This window comes from Callithrix jacchus, chromosome 10 (assembly GCF_049354715.1).
Source record: "Callithrix jacchus isolate 240 chromosome 10, calJac240_pri, whole genome shotgun sequence".
NCBI lineage: Eukaryota > Metazoa > Chordata > Mammalia > Primates > Cebidae > Callithrix > Callithrix jacchus.
The window spans coordinates 121,051,942-121,072,082 of NC_133511.1; the positions used below are offsets into that span (position 1 = coordinate 121,051,942).

The following is a 20,141-nucleotide window of genomic DNA, read 5'->3' on the forward strand; positions in this document are numbered from 1 at the left end:
GCAAAAGCATCTGGCCAGGGACTCCATCCAACACCTGGGCTGCCTCCCTCCCCACAGTCAGAGCTCAGACAATAGGAGCTGCCACAGGGTGATCTTTATTAGGCTCCTCCGGGTGGGCGCAGAGGGAAAGTGGGGGTGGCCAGGCTGCAGGCTTTGGCGACCTCTCAGAGCTGGGAGCGAGGTCCGGAAGGCGGGTCTGAGGGCAGAGCAGAGTCAGAGGTGTCTGTGGGTGTCCCCGACCTCCCAGGTTGCCCCATGGTTTCCCGACCTGCTTGGGGATGAGCCGGTGTTAGTGGGCGGGTTAGTCTAGGGCCTGGGCCACCGCATGGTGCCAGGCCCTGCTTACCAGTCCCGGTCAGGGTGGGCTGCAGGAGCCTCAGGCTGGAAGGCAGAGGACAGTGAGAGCCCGCCCCCAGGGTGGGCCGGGGCCGGGGTCGGGGTGGGTGGTGGGGCGGTGCGGGGTACTTAGTACGCACCCACAGGGAAATAGTGGGGAAGCCGGCTCCGGTAGATGTCCTCGTCCTTCTCGTGGAACACGCAGATGATCAGCCGCTCCACCTGCGCCAGGGGCTGGTCAGCCTGGGCCGGGCCACCATGCCTGGCCCCAGGATCCTGTCACTGCCCACCAGGTGCAGGCTTTCACCTGCCTGGCCCAGCACCCTTCACGGAGGCTCAGGGCTGTGTGTCTTCATCCCATCTCGCCACCACCAGGTGCCCTCGCGCAGGAGAAACCGGGATGGAAGGGGTGGGCCTGGCCCTGAGCTCTGCACCCTGACTCCCTGGGCACCCTCACTCCTTGGGCGATGACTGGGGCTGGTCAGACTGGTGGGGGTGCGGAACCCACCCTCGCCCGGGCCCAGGCCCCACCTTGTCCTTGTGCTGCTCCAGCCACTCGCGCAGCGTGGCCAGCACGACCTCGGCCGCCGCCTCACTGGGGTAGCCTGTGGCCGGTGGGGCAGGAGTGAGTCCTGGGCTCTGGCCCCGCCCCCCGCCAGCAGCAGGTCCCGCCCAACCCTGACTCTTGCCCTTCGTCCAAACCCACTCACCAAACACGCCGGTGGAGATGCAGGGGAACGCCTGGGTGGGGAGGGGTGAGAAGGGTTTGGGACATTGTCACTGCGCCCCGCCTCCCGCCCTCCCCCGCGGACCGCCCCTCACCACCGAGCGGAGCCGGTGCTCCAGCAGCAGGTCTAGGCTGCTCAGGTAGCAGCTGCGGAGCTCGGCAGCCTGGCTGGCGCTGGGCTCTCCGTAGGTCATGGGTCCCACCGTGTGGATGACGTCTGCGGGGAGCGACCGGGTCAGACCAGACGGGACCTACGCCGTCCTCAGCTCCCTCGCTTCCCCCTGCCGGCCCGGGCAGAAGGGATAAGGAAACCCCTTTCTCCCCAGGCGCTGAGCCTCCTCGGCGAAGGCCCCCCTGGGGACCCCCTCGAGCCTGGATCGGCACACTCTGGGCGCTTCGCGCCCGCTCCCCATATCCGTATGGGCCTGAGACTCAGGCGCGAGTGTGGGCGCAAAGGCGTTGCCCTTCAGCTCCTTCCCCAGCCTCCACGCACGGTCTCCCCTATCTGCTTTCTGGGTGTTCGGGGGCGGGGGGCCGGGTCTTGAGCCTTAAGGTTGAAAAGGGCCCTCTGAGAAGGTCCCCAGCACTCCTGTGGGGGCCGCAATCCTGATGCCCCAGTGACACACAGGCGCCCTGTCTGCGCCCCGCGGCTGGGGGCGCTTCGGGGACTCACATTTGGCGGGCAGCCGATAGCCGCAGGTGATCTTGGCCTTGCCGGTGTCGCAGCTCTGCAGGGTCCGGCACTCGTCGGTGAGCAGGGCGCCGGCGGCCCGGTGAATGCAACCGTCCACTGCGGAGAGGGCGGGTGGGGCTGAGCCGGCCTGGCCGAGAAGGCTGCGACCCCGGACTGAGCACCGGCAGTCCGGAGAAGCCCCTCGGCGGTGCGAGGACCCACGCGGCGCCGCGCCCCAACCCCGCGGCCTCGGCCGCTGCCCCCATCCCCACCCAGAGTGTTTATCTGGGTGAACCGAGGCGCACAGCGGGGCGGCCCTGGGCCTGGCGGGAAGTGGCGCAGGGAGGCCAGCAGGGGGCGCGCCCGGCCCACCCTGCTCCTTCCAGGCCTCCCCGCCAGGGCCCAGGCAGGGCGGCTCCGGGAGGCGGGGGCCGCCAAGGCAGGAACTGCCGCTGAAGCCGGGGTGACGGGAAAGCTTCACTGTCCTCCCCGACGCCCCTCTCTAGCCCTGTCTTGCGACCAGTCACTGCCTCCTCCCGGGCCTCGGCGTTGGTGGGATCCCAAGGACCACCTCCCCAGGCAGCGCCCCACGGGACGGGGGCAAACCGTAGGACCCATTTTGCGGAGGAGGAAACAGAGGCCACCTTGTTACAAGGTGATCAGATCCGGAGCTGGGGGCCCGGGTCTCCCCGCGCAAAGCCTGCTGGTTAATGAGCCTCCTCGTTAGCGCATCCGGCTTAATTGCGGCCCCTCCTGGGCTTGTTTATCCGAGGGCGGCTCCAGGGCCTCGCGAGTGACCCTGGGGACCCGGGCCCAGATAAACAACCCGGGCGCAGCGGGAGGCTTGGAGGAAACCCTCCAGCAGCCCAACCTCGCCAGGGCACCGCGTAGGTGAGGCACCGCCTCAGGCAGGCCTGGGTCCAGCCCGGGCTTGCCCCTCATCGGCTACGAGATCCTGCCTCTTACCCTCTCTGGCGTCCACTGTCTCATCTGGAATACTGGGACAGCGACCCTCCCACAGAGGAAAAGACCCCGTGCTGGCCGGGAGGACCCGGCCCATCTGTGACAGCTCTAATCGCACCCTAGGCCCGTGCCAGGAGCTCCTCAGGCACCAGCTCCCTGGTGCTCAAGGGCGGGCATCAAGAGAGACCATCATTCCCCATTTTACAGATGGACAAACCAAGGCTCCGCCTCCTTCCTCATCTCAGCCTCGGCACAGCTCCAGAGATGCCAGCTGGCTCACACCCCTTTCTTTTGTGTCCCAGGGGCACAATTAAGCCTCATTTTGCAACTTTACTTAGAGCTGGCACCGGGCAATTTCCCAGAGCGTCCCAGGGATAGGTGGGCAGAGAGGTTAGGGGAACCCTGAGAATGGCTCAGGCCTGGATCCCGACCCCCGCTTCTCTTCTATGCAGGGAGAAAGGCAGCTGCAGCCGGCAGGGAGGCTGAGCTGGAGCAAGAAGGGTGGGCCAGGAGCGGGCGTCCGGGCTGGAGATGGGCAGCGAGGGTTCGAATGGGGAGCCATGGCTGGCTGTGGAGATGGGCAGTCTGAGTTCAAATCCCGGCTCTGCCAGCCACAGATGTGAGACCCCACACGTATCGTTTAACCTCTCTGGGCCTCAGTTGCTCCATCTGGAAGATGGGATAGTAGCACCTGGAGCTCACTGGGCTGTTGGAAGGATTGAGTTAACTTTGGATCGTGCTTAAGGCAGTACTTGGCACGAGTGGAGGTGATGTGAGTGTATCCTGTTACTAACAACAGTGTGACAGCGTGGGCATGCTCGGGTGTGTGTACACCAGCATGATGGGAGGGGGTGTGCGCAGGGTGTTCACGAAGTGTGGGGTTGAGCGCAGGGGCCTGTCTGAGCCGGCTCTCCTAGGAGCCTCCCAGCCCTGCCCTGATGGCCTCAACCACCTGGCACCCAGCTGCTCGCTGTCACTGGGTGCTAACTGCCCTGCAGGCGACCTTGGCCAGCTGTGGGGGCCCTTCGGAAGTGGAGCTCAGTATTCAGGGATTTAATGTTTCCTATGGAAGTGGCCCACGGGCCTGCAGCCAGGCCTTTGGGGCTGACCTGGGGGCACAAGGGAGGTGGAGGGAGCTGGAATCCATGCTGGGAGAGGCTCAGGCCAGACACCCCCTGTCTCACTGCCAGCAATTCCAGAACAGCGCCCGCCCAGCCAGGTGGTGGCTCTGCAGGTGCCCCAGGGAGGGGCTCCCCTAAAGCAGACATGACAGACAGGTCATTATCGGCCCATGGCTGCCCACCCTCATCCCAACAAGCGAGTGAGCAGCCTGGCCCCTCCTGCCTGCATGCCCCTCCCTGTCTACACACTGGCCTCTCTCTCCCCAGCAAGTGCAGAGGGGATTCCCCACCCTGCTGTTCTTAGCCAGGGCCCACAGGGCCCCTCCCACACACACACTCCCAGAGCCCCCTTAGCTCTGCCCTCTAGGCCTGTCCTGGCTCTTACTGGGTCCTAGAGACTCAAGCCTCCTGATGTCCCGTCCAACGGAGATGCCCTCCTTCCCTCTTTCCTCTTCCCACGCCACCCCAAGGCAGCTGGAAAAGACCCGCAGCCCTGGTCGCCGGGGCTGCCTGGTGGAAGGTGGGATCTTCCCAGTTCCCGGGAGCTGAGCAGCCCTCAGTCTCTCTTCAGGTCCCTCAGCCACCAAAACAAGCCTCCAGCCCAGCCTCCAGCTCATCCTCCATCCCAAGTCAGCAGAAGACCTGGGGTCTTTCCTGGGGAGACAGAACCGACGGGTGGCGGGGCCCTCCTGGGATGTTTCTCCATCAGGTCAAATGAAGCCTTCCTCCACCTGACTGCAAGATGGCCCCTGAGGCCCTCCTCCCCGCTGCAGTCTCTTCCTCCCTCCTCTACCTTTAAGCTTCCCTCATCCGGCACCTTCACGTCAGCCCTCTGTCTCTCTCTGACGCCCAGTCTGGAGTGCAGTGGTGTGATCTCGGCTCACTGTAACCTCTGCCTCCCGGGTTCAAGTGATTCTTGTGCCTCAGCCTCCCAAGGAGCTAGGATCACAGGTGCACACTACCACGCCTGGCTAATTTTTTGTATTTTTGGTAGAGACAGGGTTTTACCATGTTGGTCAGGCTAGTCTCACACGATCCACCTGCCTTGGCCTCACAAAGTGCTGGGATTATAGGCATGAGCCTGTTTTTTGTTTTTGGAGAGAGTCTTGCTCCGTCACTGGGCTGGAATGCAGTGGTGTGATCTTGGCTCACTGCAACCTCTGCCTCCCGGGTTCAAGCAATTCTCCTGCCTCAGCCTCTCAAGTAGCTGGGATTACAGGCACCCACCACCATGCCCCGCTAATTTTTGTATTTTTAGTACAGATGGGGTTTCACCACGTTGGCCAGGATGGTCTCGATCTCTTGACCTTGTGATCCACCTGCCTTGGCCTCCCAAAGTGCTGGGATGACAGACGTGAGTCACAGCGCCCAGCTGAGCCTGCTTTTTTTTTGAGACAGGCTCTTGCTATGTTGCCCCAGCTCAGCCTTCTAAGTAGTTGGTATGACTCACCCCCACCCCGTGCCCTTTCTCAGTCCTCTTGTTGGGTAAGCACCTGCGCTGTGATTTATATCCACTGTCCTATTGTATTTCTGCTTATAGAAGAAGAAACTGAGGCACAGAGAGGGAAACTTGCCCAGCAGCTGGAAGGCTGGGCTCTCAACCTAGGTGGCTCTGCTTCCTCTGGGACCCTAAGAGGGCCTCACCCTGAAGCACTCTGACCGACTGGCTTGAATGGCCCGTTCCCACTCTTGGGGAGGCACGTCCCCTCCCAGCAGAGGGGCTGCCTGGGGCCTCTTGCTGCTCAGTGTTCTGAGACCACTGTCTTTCTGGACAGTGTGGCTGCCCCCACAGCTGACGGCTCCTCCATTCAGCGGGCCCTTCCCTGTCTCCTTCCTCAAGCTGCTCCTCAGATGTCGACGGCGCCCTGTCTGCCCTTTCCTGAGCCCTGAGGAGCCTCTTTCTGCCCCCGCCCTGGCCTCTGAATAGCCTCTGGCCCTCCGCCCCATCTCAGGTGCCTCCCTGCTTCGCAGGGAAACCCCGGCCTGCCAGCCTCCGAGGTCCTGCACTCAGCCCCCAGCCTCTCTGCGCCTCCCATGGAAGGATGCTGAGGAAGGAAGGAAGGCTGGGCCAAGTGATTGTGGCCCCGGGCATTCCTGGGGCAGAAGAGGGCACCAGGAGTGGGCAGGCGGGGCTGGAGCCAGGCCATCCTCAGAGCCAGCAGAGGCGGAAGGCAGCCAGGCTCCGGTGAGGCCGTCCGCCAAGGCGCTTAGGATGAGTTGGCCGCTATTTAGGGTGCTGTAATATTCATGAAGGGAAGATTAGATATTTAAATTTATTCAGCAATAAATGCGTCTCAGTGGGGGAGCATTCCTCATGCTAAACAAACAAGCAGGCAGGGGCTAATTAATTATTTACGGGAACAAGAGGAGGCCTGTGCCCGAGGGACCAGGAGGGCAGCTGTGCCCCTGCTGAGGGCAGGGCACCCCAACCTGCAGGCCTGGACCTGCTCCTGGTCTCTCTATGCCACCCGGTTCCCCCACCGTCCTGTGGGGCTGGTCCATGGTGTGCTCTCTTTGGGATTTTTCTTCCCAGAATTCTTGACCATAAGATTGCTGGTGATTTGGGGCAAATCACTTAACCTCTCTGAATCTCAGAGCCCTGGCCTCTAGGGAGTGCTGGGGCTGGGCAGGGTGGCTCATGCCTGTAATCTCAGCACTTTGGGAGGCTGAGGTGGGAGGATCACTTGAGCTCAGGAGAGTCAGATCAGCCTGGACAACATAGTGAGACCCCATCTCAAAAAAGAAAAAAGAGTGGTGGGGGAAGTGAGATTATGCTGGGAGCTGTCCAGGGGGATGGGACTGAGGGCCCAGGGTTAAGCAGCTTGTCCAAGGTCCCACAGTTAGAGGAGGAGCAGGAACTGAGACCCACATGATGGTGACGATGGTGATTATTTTTCGATACAGAGTTTCACTATTGTCGCCCAGGATGGACTGCAGTGGTATAATCTCATCTCACCAAAACCTCCACCTCCTGGGTTCAAGCGATTCTTCTGCCTCAGCCTCACGAGTAGCTGTGATTACAGGCATGTGCCACCACACCTGGCTAATTTTGTATTTTTAGTAGAGACAGGGCTTCTCCATGTTGGTCAGGCTGGTCTCGAACTCCTGACCTCGTGATTCACCCACCTCGGCCTCCCAAAGTGCTGGGATTACAGCAGTGAGCCACCACGCCTGGCCAAGACCCACAATATTAACCACAATATTAATGAATATTAACTTCATCTTATGGAAGTAGTGATAGGCTCAGAGAGGCAAAGCCACTTTCCCAGAGCCACCCAGCAAAATGTAAGGCCTTGCCTGGACAGCTCTTGCTGCTGCCCCCCACCTTCCTAGACTCCTGTGGGCCTGAAGAGCAGCCAAGTGAGCAGGAAGGGGCCTGGGCCGGGTTGTGAGGGTGAGCGGGGCCTGGGCTGGCAGGGTCTCTGGGCTGCTGGTCTCCAGCCTGCCCCATGACTGCAGTGTCTGGCCCTGCGCCTCAAGTGCCAAGTCTCATGCCTCTGGCTCAAACTCACACCTTTGAATGAGCTTGCAGGGGCGATGTGGGGGCATCCCCTTTTACAAACAGGAGGCTGAGGCTCAGCTATGGACTTTACAGGCAGGGGATTCCTTTGCCCCGTCATGCTCTCAGGGGACCTTGTACCCCAGGATGAGCCGCACTGCTAGGGTGGAGACGTCCCTGACAAGGCAGGCAGGAGGGGCTGGGGAGAGAGGGCCTTGGGGAGGCAGAGGCGAGAGCTGGGGTAGGGGAGAGGTGTGCCTCCCCTCCAGCCCAGGGAGGCACAGGGGTCTGGGCTCTGGGAACCACTCCTGCCTAGACGGGCTGAGCACAGCAGGGAGGGTACTGGCAGCTGAGCCTTGGTACGGCCCATGCTGATTTCCCTCTCTGGGGGAGGGCTACAGAAATACCTGATACCAAGGCAGAAGGGCCAGGCTCCCTGGGAAATGGGGGAAACTGAGTCCTGAGAGAGTGCCAACTACATCAAGGACAGGCATCAGAGCTGCTGCCCCAGGCTCCCAACCCTGCAGAGGGAAGGTCTGCCCACAAAGCCTGGGTAAGTGACCCACCCAAGGGTCTTGCCCTCTCTTCTCTCCTAGCCCATTCCTCATTCTCTACCTCTGGCTTCTCTTCAACTCCTCGGCCAAGAGCCTCAGTAATATCCCACTGCCAGAACCATCTTTGCCTCTGTTTACACCTCCTGGTCGCCCATTCAATCAACAAACCCTCGCCAGCCCCGGCTGCGGCTTGGGCTCAGCCCAGCACGGGTACAGAGCCCATCCTTACCAGGCCCCACCCTCTCTCGGTGCCAAGGCGGGTGGGTGCCCCAGGGAGAAGATGGATGGACGACAGCTCTGTTATGTGATCTGAAATTCATTACGGGGTGAGATCAGCTCCTTAAATGGGGATTTGAAAACATTAGGGCTTCATTATGTACACAACGGCGGTGCCTCATTCATCATGCAAAAATCACTCCCGTTATTAAAAATCCCTGTGGCAGCTGCATGCAGGGGCTCGGTGGCATCGTGCCTGTGGGGGGCGGAGCAGGAGCCCCACTAGCTGCCTGGTCAAAGCTGTGGCCATGGGACAGGGGCCCAAGTCCCAGTGTCCCTTTTATACAGCAGGGCCAGCTGCAGGGTGGGGTGAGAAGGTTCAGCTCCGGGAACTTGGTGCCTCAGTTTCTTCATCTGCAGAATTAAGATGCTGATGCTACCTCCCTTAGGACTGGGTGAGGGTGTGTGAGATTTTGCTGGGAGAGGTTCAGAGGGCACTGGTGGCCACGTTGTGAGTACTGAGAACGCCCGGCTGTTGTTGGCACCATCATCATCATCACCAACTGGGGTCAGGCAGGGGTGGCAGGGAGGCCTGGGACCTTTCCTTGGAAAAGGGCTCAAGCCATCTGCTCCTAAAACCTCCCATGGCTCCCAAGGGTACATAGAATAAAATCCTCAATTCCAGTGAAGCTTTCAAGGACTCTCTGGGGCTCCCTGCTACCTCCCCCTCAGATGAATGCCCTACCTCCTGCATTCCTCCTACTGGCTCCAAAATCTGCACTATTCAAAGAATGCGGGCGAGGCCTGGGGGGTGGCATTCCACGTGCCAGCCCTGTGCAAGGCCAGGCCTCCCGTGGCCGCAGTTCTAGGGACAGGACACGCGGCTGTAAGTCATGGCGGTGGTGAAAAAGAAGGGGAAGATGAAGCTGGACAGGAGGGAGGCGGGAGGGGCTGGCGCTGTTCAGCAGTGAGGAGGCCCCTTGGAGGAGGCGGCATCTGAGCAGAGCCCTGATTAATGAGAAAGAACTGGCTTTGAAGGAGATGGGGAGGAGAGTCGGGGGTGAGGCCCCGGGGCAGAGAGCTCAGGAAAGCAGAGCCCTATGGTGGGAACAGGCCGGCAGGTGAAGCTGGGAGGAGCCGCCTCTCCAGGGCCTCCTGGGTGCTGAGGAATCAGGAGCTGGGAATTGAGTCCAGCGGGGTGGGAAGGTTCTGGCAGGGGAGGGAGGTGTTCTGAGTTGGCATCTGGGTGCCCTTCTCTTCCCTCTTCCTGGCACGCCCTTCCCTTCTATGCTGAAGCACAGCCCCCACCCCTGCCCTTTGCCAGACAGCCCCACGCCCCACGCCAGAGAGCACGTCCGACACCCTGCACACCCAACACCCACCAGACTGGCACAGGGACAGGTGCAGGGCTGCCGAGCCCCTGGACCACCTGCTTCTTCTGAGCTCAGCTCAGCCAGGGAGGGGTGGGACACACACAGCCCGGCCTCCAGAGGGCCAAGGCCGGCCACAGACCACGGAGACCACGTTATCTGCTCTTGGAGCCGGGCCACAGCTAATCGGAGCGGCCGGAGCTGAGCCTTTTCCCAGCGGCCATGGGAAGCAATCACGGATTAGCAACAGCAGGGCGATGGGAGATAGTGCCGGAGCAGGGCGTGGAGCGCTTGCCAGTGGGGCAGGAAGCAAGGACTGAATACTTAGAGGCTGGAGCGAATCCTCCTGGGCCTGCCGGTCTAGGAACAGAGAGCGCCAGAGTGAGAGGAATGACAGAAGGAAGAGGGAGCCAGAGAGAGGCAGAGGGTAGAGGGAGAAATGGAGAAAACGAGGGAGAGAGGGGGGTGGTAAGGGAGATGCCCAAGGGAGAGAGGCAGGGGTGTGGGGAGGATGCTCGGCTGGCCCCCAGGGCCCCAGCACGTGTGTGAAGAGCTTCTGAGCAGCTTCTGGGTGGCAGCTTCTGAGCATGCTAGGGAATCCATGGTGGGGGCCTGGGGCAAGGCGAGAGGTGCACACACACACACACAGGCGCCCAGGGTTGGCACAGGGCTGGGAGGGTTGTTCACATGGCAGGCTTCACTAAACGGAGCAGAGTGGAGGGGGTGCCCTGACATGGGAAGGTGAAACTAGGTGGGAGGGTTGTGGCAGGAGGGCAGAGGGGCACTCAGGCCAGGTGCAGCATGTGCAAAGGCCCAGTGCCCAGAAGATAGTGAGGGAAGCCCAGCCACCCTCCCTTCTCTTGGACCGGAAGCAGCTGGGCCAGCATGTACAGGACACACACACACTCATGGGCTTGCCCTGTGGGCACAGGGTGCAGGGGTGCTCAGGGTGAAAGGCATTGGGGGCAGGGGCACTTGTGCCCACATAAAGTGGACCCTGCAGTTTGGGTGGGGTCGCTGACCTCAGGAAGGCCCAGGGCAGAGGGTGGGGATGGGGTTCCATCCGCACCCTGCCCACCTGCCAGGGACCTGCCTGACCCTCTCCTGCCCACTCCAGGAGCTGACCCTTTGGGGCGCTGGCCAGGCCAGAGTAGAGATGGCGGCCACGCAGGCAGAAGAAGGCGGCCCTGAATTAATCTGTCACTAAAGCTTGGCCGTGGCAGGCGCAGTCATGATTTAGATGAATAATTGAAACGCTCCGATACATTTATTATCCCTTTAGTGCAAAAGTGGCAGAGAAAGACGAGGGGTAATTGAAAAAGAGCGCACAAATCTCCCCGAGAAAGCCGGCTCCTTATCGCCGAGTAAACATTTCAGTCCTAATAAACAGGAGAGACGCGTCAGGGCCCCGTCGATTCCGTCCTGATTTAGGACCTGCCTCCCTTTTTACCATACAATAGGAGAGTGTTTTAAAAAATGTTTTTATTGAGTCAGTAAAAGCTTTCCAGGAGGAAGGAGGGAGAGAGGAGGGGGCCTGGCAGACACCAGGCCAAAGGGTCTGTTGGGGAGGCTGGTGGCTGCCCAAGTCCATCAAGCCTCTCTGAAGCAGACACAGGCCCTCTCCCTGGGGGTCTCCATCCTGCTCTACCAGCAGAACTCCTATTCAGACTTCAGGACCCAAGTCAAATGCTCCCTCTGCTGAGAAGCCTCCTACCAAACTGGGTCTCCCTGAAGGTAGAGCGAAGTCCTAAGTCCCAGCATTTGGCATAGCTCCCCCAACTCAGAGTGTGCCCCAGGAAGGAATGGGGAGCTCGGGAGCTTGCCCGGGGCTCATTGCGTTGCCAGCACCATCTAGTTTGGCCTCAGGGCCTGATGGGTGAGTCCAGGCAGTCCAGGCCCAGAGTGAGGCAGGCCCGCTCTCTTTTTTTTTTTCCTTAATCAGAACTCTTTTTTTTTTTTTGAGACAAGAGTTTCGCTCGTTACCCAGGCTGGAGTGCAATGGCGTGATCTCGGCTCACTGCAACCTTTGCCTCCTGGGTTCAAGCAATTCTCCTGCCTCAGCCTCCCGAGTAGCTGGGGCTACAGGCACGCACCACCATGCCCAGCTAATTTTTGTGTTTTAATAGAGATGGGGTTTCACCTTGGTGACCAGGATGGTCTCGATCTCTTGACCTCGTGATCCACCCGCCTTGGCCTCCCAAAGTGCTGGGATTATAGGCGTGAGCCACCGTGCCCGGCCCAATCAGAACTCTTGAGCCACAGGTTAAGTCCCTTTAGCCTAGTAACCCCTGGGGGCTCTCACTGCATTGGGGCTGCCTGGGAGACTCCCTTCCCTGCTCTCCAGACTCGAGCCCTCTCCTGCTCCAAATCAACACACATCTGCCGTAAAAACAGTGGGCTTAGGCCCCAAAGCCCTGCAGGCCAGTGCAAGCCCTGGCTTCTGAGCCCAGCTGTGCCAGCCCCTCCTGGCAGAACTCCATGCCACCACACACTCCAGGAAGCTGGACAGGGTATTGGCTGGGGTGTTGGTTGCAGCGTTAGCTGGCATGTTGACTGAGGTGTTTGTTGGTTGGGGTGTTGGTCCGGGTGTTGGCTGGGGCACTGGTTGAGGTGTTGGCTGGGATGCTAGTTGGGATGTTGGTTGGGGTGATGACTGGGGTGTTGGTTGGGGTATTGCTTGGGGTGTTGGCTGGCATGTTGATTGGGGTGTTTGTTGGTTGGGGCGTTGGCCAGGGTGTTGAGTGTTGGCTGTTGGTGTGTTGGCTGGGGTGTTGGTTGGGGTATTGGCTGGTATGTTGATTGGGGTGTTGGTTGACTGGGGTGTTTGTTGGCTGGGTGTTGGCTGGCATGTTGATTGGGGTGTTGAGGTGTTGACTGTCATGTTTGTGGGGGTATTTGTTGGGGTATTGGCTGGGGTTTTGAGGTGTTGGCTGGGGTGTTGGCTGTCATGTTGGTATGTTGGGGTGTTGGCTGGGGTGTTTGGGGTGTTAGCTGTCATGTTGGTTGGGGTGTTGGGGTGTTGGCTGGGGTGTTGGTTGGAGTGTTAGGGTGTTGGCTGGTTGGGTGTTGGCTGGCATGTTTGGGGTGTTGGCTGGGGTGTTTGGGGTGTTAGCTCTCATGCTGGTTGGGGTGTTGGCTGGGATGTTGGTTGGGGTGATGGCTGGGTGTTGGTTGGGGTGTTTGGTGGTATGTTGTTTGGGTGTTGGCTGGCATGTTTGGGGTATTGGGGTGTTGTCTGGGGCGTTGGCTGGCATGTTGACGGGTATGTTGGTTTGGGTATTGGATGGGGTGTTGGCTAGCATGTTGCCTGGCATGTTGGTTGGGGTGCTGGTTGGTTGCCTGGCAGGCTGGCAGTCCCTGGAGTGAGAGGATGGGATGGGGTTGCCAGACTGAGAGCTGTGTCCTCAGCTCTCAGTTTAGGGCAGGCACATAGAGGGTGCCACTCAGCGCACTGCAGACGTTCACTATTTACTGCAGAGCAGGCAGCTCTTCCAGAGGCTCAGAATCTCCCAGAACCCTGCCCTCAGGGAGAGTCCATTCCAGTGGGGAGGAAGGCAATGAAGAACAAACACAAAACATAAGTGGGGACCACGGCTGTGGGACAAAGACATGGAGCAGGGGGCACATCAGGGCGCCGGGCAGCATGGCCAGGGCAGGCAAGAAGGCCCTTGTGCTTGTTGGAACAATGGGTGGGTGGTCATGGGAGGGAGGGGTAGAAGCCTGAACCCCGCGGGGAGGACGTCAAGGGGCATCACAGGAAGATGCGTGTGTCTGGGCAGAATCAGGTGGGGTCTAACTTGGGCAGGTAGGGGATGAGGGCTGGGTGGACTCAAAGAATGGCGGAGGAGTAAGGGTACAGGGGAGGGCAGAGCACCTCCAGGGCCCAGGCTGGGCTCCATTCCAGCCCCAGGCTCGTCCCTAACAAGCCCCTCCCTGCCACCTCCACTGTGTTCTCATCCCATTAGCAGAGTGACAGTCCCAGCAAGCGCTGGCGGTGGCTCCATAAATCTCAGCCTGTGTTAAAAGGCTGGACTCCGGGCCCACGTCCTCTGGGCACCCGCTCCGTCCATCTCTGTGTCAGTCAGGTTGTGCGAGACGCCTGTGCCAGCTGCTCCTCACCCCTAAATGCTGGCAGGGGAACCAGAATGACCGTGACCCTGAGTGGTTAGGGCAGGGCCCCTCCACTTTCCAGAGTGAGGTCACAGGCCACCTGTGAGCCAGTCCTGGATGTGCCAAAACTTCTGTGGTTTCCCCTGCTGCCCGTGGGAAAGTCCCTTGATGAATGCATAGGGTCCCTACCTTCACCTGTAATTCAATCAACTTTTGTCAGTTTTGAGACAGGGTCTTGCCCTGTGGTGATGTGGTCTCAGCTCACCTCCGCCCCCCAAGCTGGAACTACAGGCGCATGTGCTACCACACCTGGCTAATTTATTTTTGTTTGTAGAGATGGGGGTCTTTCTATGTTCCCCAAGATGGTCTTAAATTCCTGGGCTCGGCAATCCTCCTGCCTCGGCCTCCCCAAGCGCTACGGTTATAGGCTGGGATTACAAACCTTTATTGAGCACTTATTATAAGTGCCAGCCCCAGTTCTGGGTGCAAAAGATGCAGTCTTTCATTTTCGGGGGACAGAAGACAAGGAATACAATATGTAAGTAGATTATACAGCACGTTAGGAGACAGGCGCTCAGAAAAATGAAAACCGGAGCAGGGCGGGGCCAGGGCGGGCCCCCGAGAGACAGCATTCAAATGAAGGCTTGTGGGAGTGCAGGGAGCAGCCGAGTGGACACCTGGGTCAGGAGGACCTCGGGCAGAAGGACCTGCAGCGAGAGGCCCAGAGGCAGGAGTGCTTGGGGCCTGTCCGGGAAGGCAGGGGTGACTGGAGCCGAGGGGGGAGGGTGGCAGAGTAGAGGTGACTGTGAGAGGTGGCTGGGACCTGACAGACCATGGAAAGAACCTTGGCCTAGGCCTTGAGTGAGATGAGAGCCCAGGCAGGGTCGTGGGCAGAAGAGACTCAATGAGCTGATGTGGGGTTGAGGCCCACCCCTGTGTGACCTTTGTCTTCCTGAACTGAGTGGCTAGAGATCTCGTTCCTCATGGGTTCTCTGGGCTCCTGGGCCATCTCCCGTCTCCCCACCTCTTGGCCGGGCTCCAGTCATTCCCCGAGTCGGAGCCTCCCTAAATTCCCCTCCCTCTCCTCCGCTTCCAAACCTTTGCCGTGCTGTTCCCTCTGCCTGGGACACCCTTCCCAGCAGTCTTCACCGGGCTCATACCCACCCATCCCTTGGATTGCTGTGGAGGTGCCACCTCCTTCTAGAAGCCTCCCTGATGTCCCCAAGTGGGGGCAAGCACTCCTCACCAAGCTTCTATGGTGCCACCCCCACTCTCACTCCCACACCCATGCCACAGCTCACCCTGTGTCATGGTGGTGCCCTCATCTGCACTGTGAGCTCAGGGGACAGGAACCAGGCCCATCTGTGCCGAGGAGTACCTGTCCCGGCACCCAGCTCAGGGCCCAGCACACAGGGGTGATAAAGGAACAGAGGAAGGACAGTGCTGTGGGTGGGACACGCAGGGGCTGGGTCTGCAAACTGTCCTCCCAAAGGACAGGCTTCGGAAGATGGTCTTAGGTGGCCTGTCCTCAGGCCAACAGTCCCCAGCAAAGTCCCTCACTTTATGAGGCCTCCAGGGAGCTGTGACCTCCATGGGGACAGCTAGAGGAGAAAAGGGAGGAGGGAAAACATCTCGGCCACAAACAGCCCCCCACCCTGCATCCTGGCTGGCCACCGACAGCTCTTAACGCTGCTCTTATTTATTCCTGACCTTCATGCCCCTTTTATTTTTCCCCCTTTTAAAACCTGGCCTGGACCCCGCCACCGCTGCTGTAAACACGGCCCCCGGGATTTATTCCACGGCGCATTAACCCCTGGCCCCTGGCTCACCAATCATTCTGCTGCCTGTGCAGACAGTGGGCAGCCCGGCCAGCTGGGGGTAAGGGGCTGGGGTGGTCTGCCCAGGGTGGGCTGGCCATGGAGGCAGGGGCTGGGGGTAGAGAGACACACCCCCACTTGGTACCTGTGATCTGGGCCTGTATCCCTGGTGGCCGGGTCCACCCTGACCTCCGACCTCCTGCCCACCTGGCCCTGCCGGAACCCCTGCTCCGTGGGGGTTGTTAACAAGGGTGAACACAGCGACATCCCAGGACTGAGAGCTGGCGGCTCTCTCCCTGCCTTTCCAAGACCTGTCCTGGCTGCAGAGCCTGAGGTCCAGGGGCAGGGCAGAGATGATCATTTTGCCCTCACAGGTGGGGAAACTGAGGCCAAGAGGGATAGAGCTACCCAAGATCATGGGGGGATCAAGGGCAGGGCTGGGCTTTTCCCACCACACTTGCGGCCCCTGCCCAGTTACAGAGCAGGAGGTTTGTATTCAGAGGGGTGGGGAGCTGGCCTGGGGTCCCTGGTGGTGAGGGTGGCAGGCCTGCCATCCAGGTCTCTAGCTCTGGGGGAGGGATACGCCCTGTGAGGTCATCAGGGAATGTGGATGGCAGTGATCTGGGCACCGAAGTCGAGGGGCAGGGGAGATGCCACTCCCACCCTCACTCCCACCAAGACAGAAGGTCCACTCACCACCACCGCCTCCGAGCAGGGAGCTGTTGGCTGCAAGAGAGACAGACAAAGGCTGATCAGTGGGGACAGGGCTGGGGTGGGAGTATCAGTCTTGAGGGGAGGGTGAGGTCGAGATGGGAGTGGGCTGCCAGCTGGGTCTTCAGCCTCAGGGCACAGGATCTTCCCAGTCCTCTGGGGCAGTGGTAGATGATGGGGAGAGGGAGGAGGTTCCTCATGGGCTTGGGGTTTGTAGGGTGGCAGGGGTGGGGACACAGGAGAGCTACTAGGGCCTCCTGCCCGATCACCCAGACGCAAAAGCATGGGGGGTCCAGAGAGGCAGATGGCTTGCACCACGGCCCTTTCATTCCTTCACTCTTTTGTCCACAGTGTGTCCTGAGGCTGGTCAGCACCAGGCCTAATGCAGAGTTGGGGAGGATGGCACAGGTCCCTGTCCCCAGGGCTCACAGCTTCTGGCAGGACACAGCCTTGAAGCCACTAGGAAGCAAACTGCCTTTGCAACCCAGCTAAGTACTGCCCAGGGCCAGGGCAGGAGGGCTGAGAACAAGGACCCTCACTGGGGGTGTGGGCGTGGTCATGGGAAGGGGCACCTAGCTACGAGAGGGACAAAGTGAGCCAGGTTAAGAGGCCTGGAGCCCTGCCACTGGAGCCAAAGCCAGACCAATAGCGGGTGACTGGGGCCACGTAGCCTCATGCCTCAGTTTCCCCATGTGGGAGAACAGCCCCACCTTGCCGGCCCGTGTGAAGGCCAATGGAGAGGGATCCTCAGTCTGGGCCTTGCTGCAGGAAGGCCTGGGTCCCTCCCCGTCCCTGGACTAGGGTGGTGCTGCCAGGCAGAGCTGTACGGACGGCTGTATGGCTGCCACTTTCCTGCACAGCCCTGTCCCTCTCAGTCTGCCCAGTCAGTGACCCCCACACCATGCAGCTGACATGGGGGCAAAGTGAGGCTGGCAGCCCCCCTCTGCAGGAATGCCAGGGCCGTGCAGGCCGGTGCTGCCCCCAGCCTGGGCTCCAGCTCCCGCCGGCAGCCTTCGTCCTTGGAAACTGCCAGAGCTCATCAGGGAAAGCGGTGGGCGAGGCCAGGCAGGTGCCGCCCAGGCCTAGATGCTGCCCAGGTGGGAGGCCAGCTGTGCCCGCCCCTCTGCCCGGGAGTCCTGGCTCCCAGGCAGGGCTTCAGCTCCGCACACAGCTCTGCCCCCCACCCCACCTGCCCAGCCCATCACAGCCCTTTCTGTAGAAAGGTGGTGGTGGGGGGCACAGAGCCGAGCTGGGCCGGCCAGGCTGCAGGCCCCAGATGCCGCGAGGATGGCGTGGACGCTGCTGAGTGGTGTCGGCGGCTCCGAGTGGCTGGTCTCCCACAGCTGACATCTCTTCGCTTGGGGAATAATTAATTCCACAGCCTGAAAACCCAGGGCTGCAAGTTGCCACGTTACTTGCGAGATTAATACAAGCAGCTAATTAAGATGGAGAGGCCAGGAGCGACTGGGCGCTCCCAGAGCAGGGGTGGGGGCCTTGGGAAGTGAGGGGGAGGTGAGCCAAGCGGTGCCAGGGAGGCAGTGGGAGCATGAGCCGGTGCCGGAGGGAGAGCAGGGAGTCGGACCACAGTGGGGTGCCGAGGCCGGCCCGGGGCAGCCCCCGTGACTCTGGGTAGGGCCTGTGCCCATGAATAGACATTTCTTTTGTTGTTGTTTTTGAGATGGAGTCTGGCTCTGTCGCCCAGGATGGAGTGCAGTGGCATGATCTTGGCTCACTACAACCTCCACCTCCCAAGTTCAAGCGATTCTCCTGCCTCAGCCTACCAAGCAGCTGGGATTACAGGTGCCTATCACCAGAGCCAGCTAAGTTTTTGTAGTTTTGGTAGCAACAGGGTTTCACCATGTTGGTCAAGCTGGTCTCAAATTCCTGATCTCAAATGGTCTGCCCGCCGTGGCCTCTCAAAGTGCTGGCATTACAGGTGTGAGCCACGGCGCCCGGCCATGAATGTACATTTCTGCTGACCAAAGACTATTTGCTGCGTGTAGGTTGGACGCTGGGCACAGATGGGCCCATTTATTATTATTATTATTATTTTGAGACGGAGTTTCGCTCTTGTTACCCAGGCTGGAGTGCAATGGCACGATCTCGGCTCATTGCAACCTCCGCCTCCTGGTTTCAGACAATTCTCCTGCCTCAGCCTCCTGAGTAGCTGGGACTACAGGCACGTGCCACCATGCCCAGCTAATTTTTTGTATTTTTAGTAGAGACGGGGTTTCACCATATTGACCAGGATGGTCTCAATCTCTTGACCTTGTGATCCACCCGCCTCGGCCTCCCAAAGTGCTGGGATTACAGGCGTGAGCCACCGTGCCCGGCGGGCCCATTTATTATAACAAAGCCACAAGGGAGGTGCCATGGTTCCCACTTTACAGAGAAGGAGACTGAGGCTCAGGGGGCTTGAGTCATGGAGTGATGGTAGCAAAATTGGGACAGGGTCTGACTCCAAAGCCAAGCCACAAAGCCAGCTGACCCCTGGGGAGACTGCCTGAGGTATGGTCAGAGGGACCACCTTCCCCTGGCCAGGGGTGGGGCATGCCTTCTCGAAACCAGGCAGAACACCCCACAGGCCCCAGATGCAAGCTCCACCCACTCCCCACACAGCAGGTCCGGCTGTAGAGGTGAGGGCTGGGTGTCTGGGCAGTGCTACCCCAGAGCCAGCAAGGTAGGAGGGGGGCATCGCGGGTCACAGTCCAGCTCTTGGCCCCTCGACCTGGGCAGTCTGGGTGCCTCTCGGCAGCTGCCCTCCTTGGCCCCTCCCCACCTACCCCCATCACCTCTCTCTTAATTAACACCGGCCACAAATGAGCTGGCTCCCGCTCAGAGAGGGCACTGTGCCAAATAGGCTGGCAGTGAGCCACGTAGGGGTGGCAGGGGAGGGTGCTGGCCTGCCGCTCTGTAGGCCCCTGTGGGAAGGTGATGCTGTCCCCTGCCCACCTGGTGCCCCCAACTCCACTGTGTGTGGCCTTGCCTCGGCAAGGTGAGTGGGTGAACTGACCCGATGCCCACCGGCCAGAGCTTGAGGAGGGAGGTGGGTGGGGGCAGAGGGAAGCCTTCACTGGGTGGAGCTGCGGGAGGCCAGGAGGTGTGATTGGCCACAGGTGGGAGAGGGCGGCTGCGGCCAGTGTGGGGTTCAGACTCGGCTGCACAGAGGACCTGGTTCCAAGCCTGACCCACGCCCAGTGGGTGCCCTGGGAGGTCAGTCTGCTGTGCCCCTTTCTCCAGCCTGCCATGCCTGGTGTCCCATGGGTGGGGGCTCCAGGGGGCAGGTTGCCAACCTGGTGGCTGGGACCCTGTTCCTCAGCTCCTCTTTTCTCTGGGTCCCCGTTCTGGCCCTCTCCCCTAGGTCCCGACACCCGTCCACATGGTGGTCCCATAAAGCTACCTCCAAGACCCGACAGCTGGGCTGTCCAGGGGAATGGCCTGGAGGCTTGGGGAGAAGAACCAAGGCTGGCTGTGCCAGCTGACGCCGACAGCCAGCCTTCCAGGTGTGGCCACCAGCTCATCCAGCCCAGGGCCAGGCCTCCTGGGTCTCCCTGCTCCCCAGGCCTGTGTGCACCCCAAAATCTTGGCCCGTGTCCAACCCTTTTCACCTCAGCCAGTCCCTAGCCACCAGCTTGAGCCTCCAAGTTCCTGCTCTACTGCACCCCATGCCCCCCTCAGTTTGCTGGAAGGCTCTAGTCCTTATCCAATGGGTCATCAACCCAGTTTCCAGAGGGGGTAAGTGAGGTTCACCGAGTACCCAGGGATGGGGGGAGATGGACCTGGGCCCAGGAGACTGGCTGCTATAGCCCCTTTCCTTGATTGCAAACACACCCATCTCAAACGGTTGTTCTTTCGAGATTTGGGGGCTGCAGGCAGGCCATGGCCACGTGAGGTGGGGGATGGGCGCTGGACTTCCGGTCCGAGCTGGGGCTCGTGACCAGGCCCCACCCAAGGGACCCAGACCTGCTCCCAGCAAACAGGGGTCTCTGAACGCCGTGTGTGGCTGAGGGCCCCGAGCCTGGCCCTGGGAGCTTGGCGGGGGGC

General features: G+C 60.5%; 1 protein-coding gene across 15 annotated transcripts in view; it reads right to left on the minus strand.

The window, feature by feature from the left end:
* Window positions 1-79: 79 nt before the first annotated feature.
* MACROD1 (mono-ADP ribosylhydrolase 1) overlaps window positions 80-20,141 on the minus strand; it is a 189,578-nt gene continuing 169,516 nt past the window's right edge. For 5 of the 15 annotated variants that reach the window (XM_035263077.2, XM_078341274.1, XM_035263075.3 and 2 more), the window contains 7 exons: window positions 16,083-16,112; window positions 1,737-1,853; window positions 1,159-1,280; window positions 1,047-1,077; window positions 868-941; window positions 477-558; window positions 80-268 (listed from right to left, as the gene is read on the minus strand). In XM_035263077.2, coding sequence (XP_035118968.1) covers window positions 165-268; window positions 477-558; window positions 868-941; window positions 1,047-1,077; window positions 1,159-1,280; window positions 1,737-1,853; window positions 16,083-16,112 — 560 coding nt within the window. In that variant the 3' untranslated portion in view covers window positions 80-164. Of the gene's footprint in view, window positions 269-346; window positions 382-476; window positions 559-867; window positions 942-1,046; window positions 1,078-1,158; window positions 1,281-1,736; window positions 1,854-16,082; window positions 16,113-20,141 lie in introns of all 15 variants that reach the window. The other 10 variants (XM_078341277.1, XM_054241007.2, XM_078341279.1 and 7 more) reach the window with 5 other exon arrangements.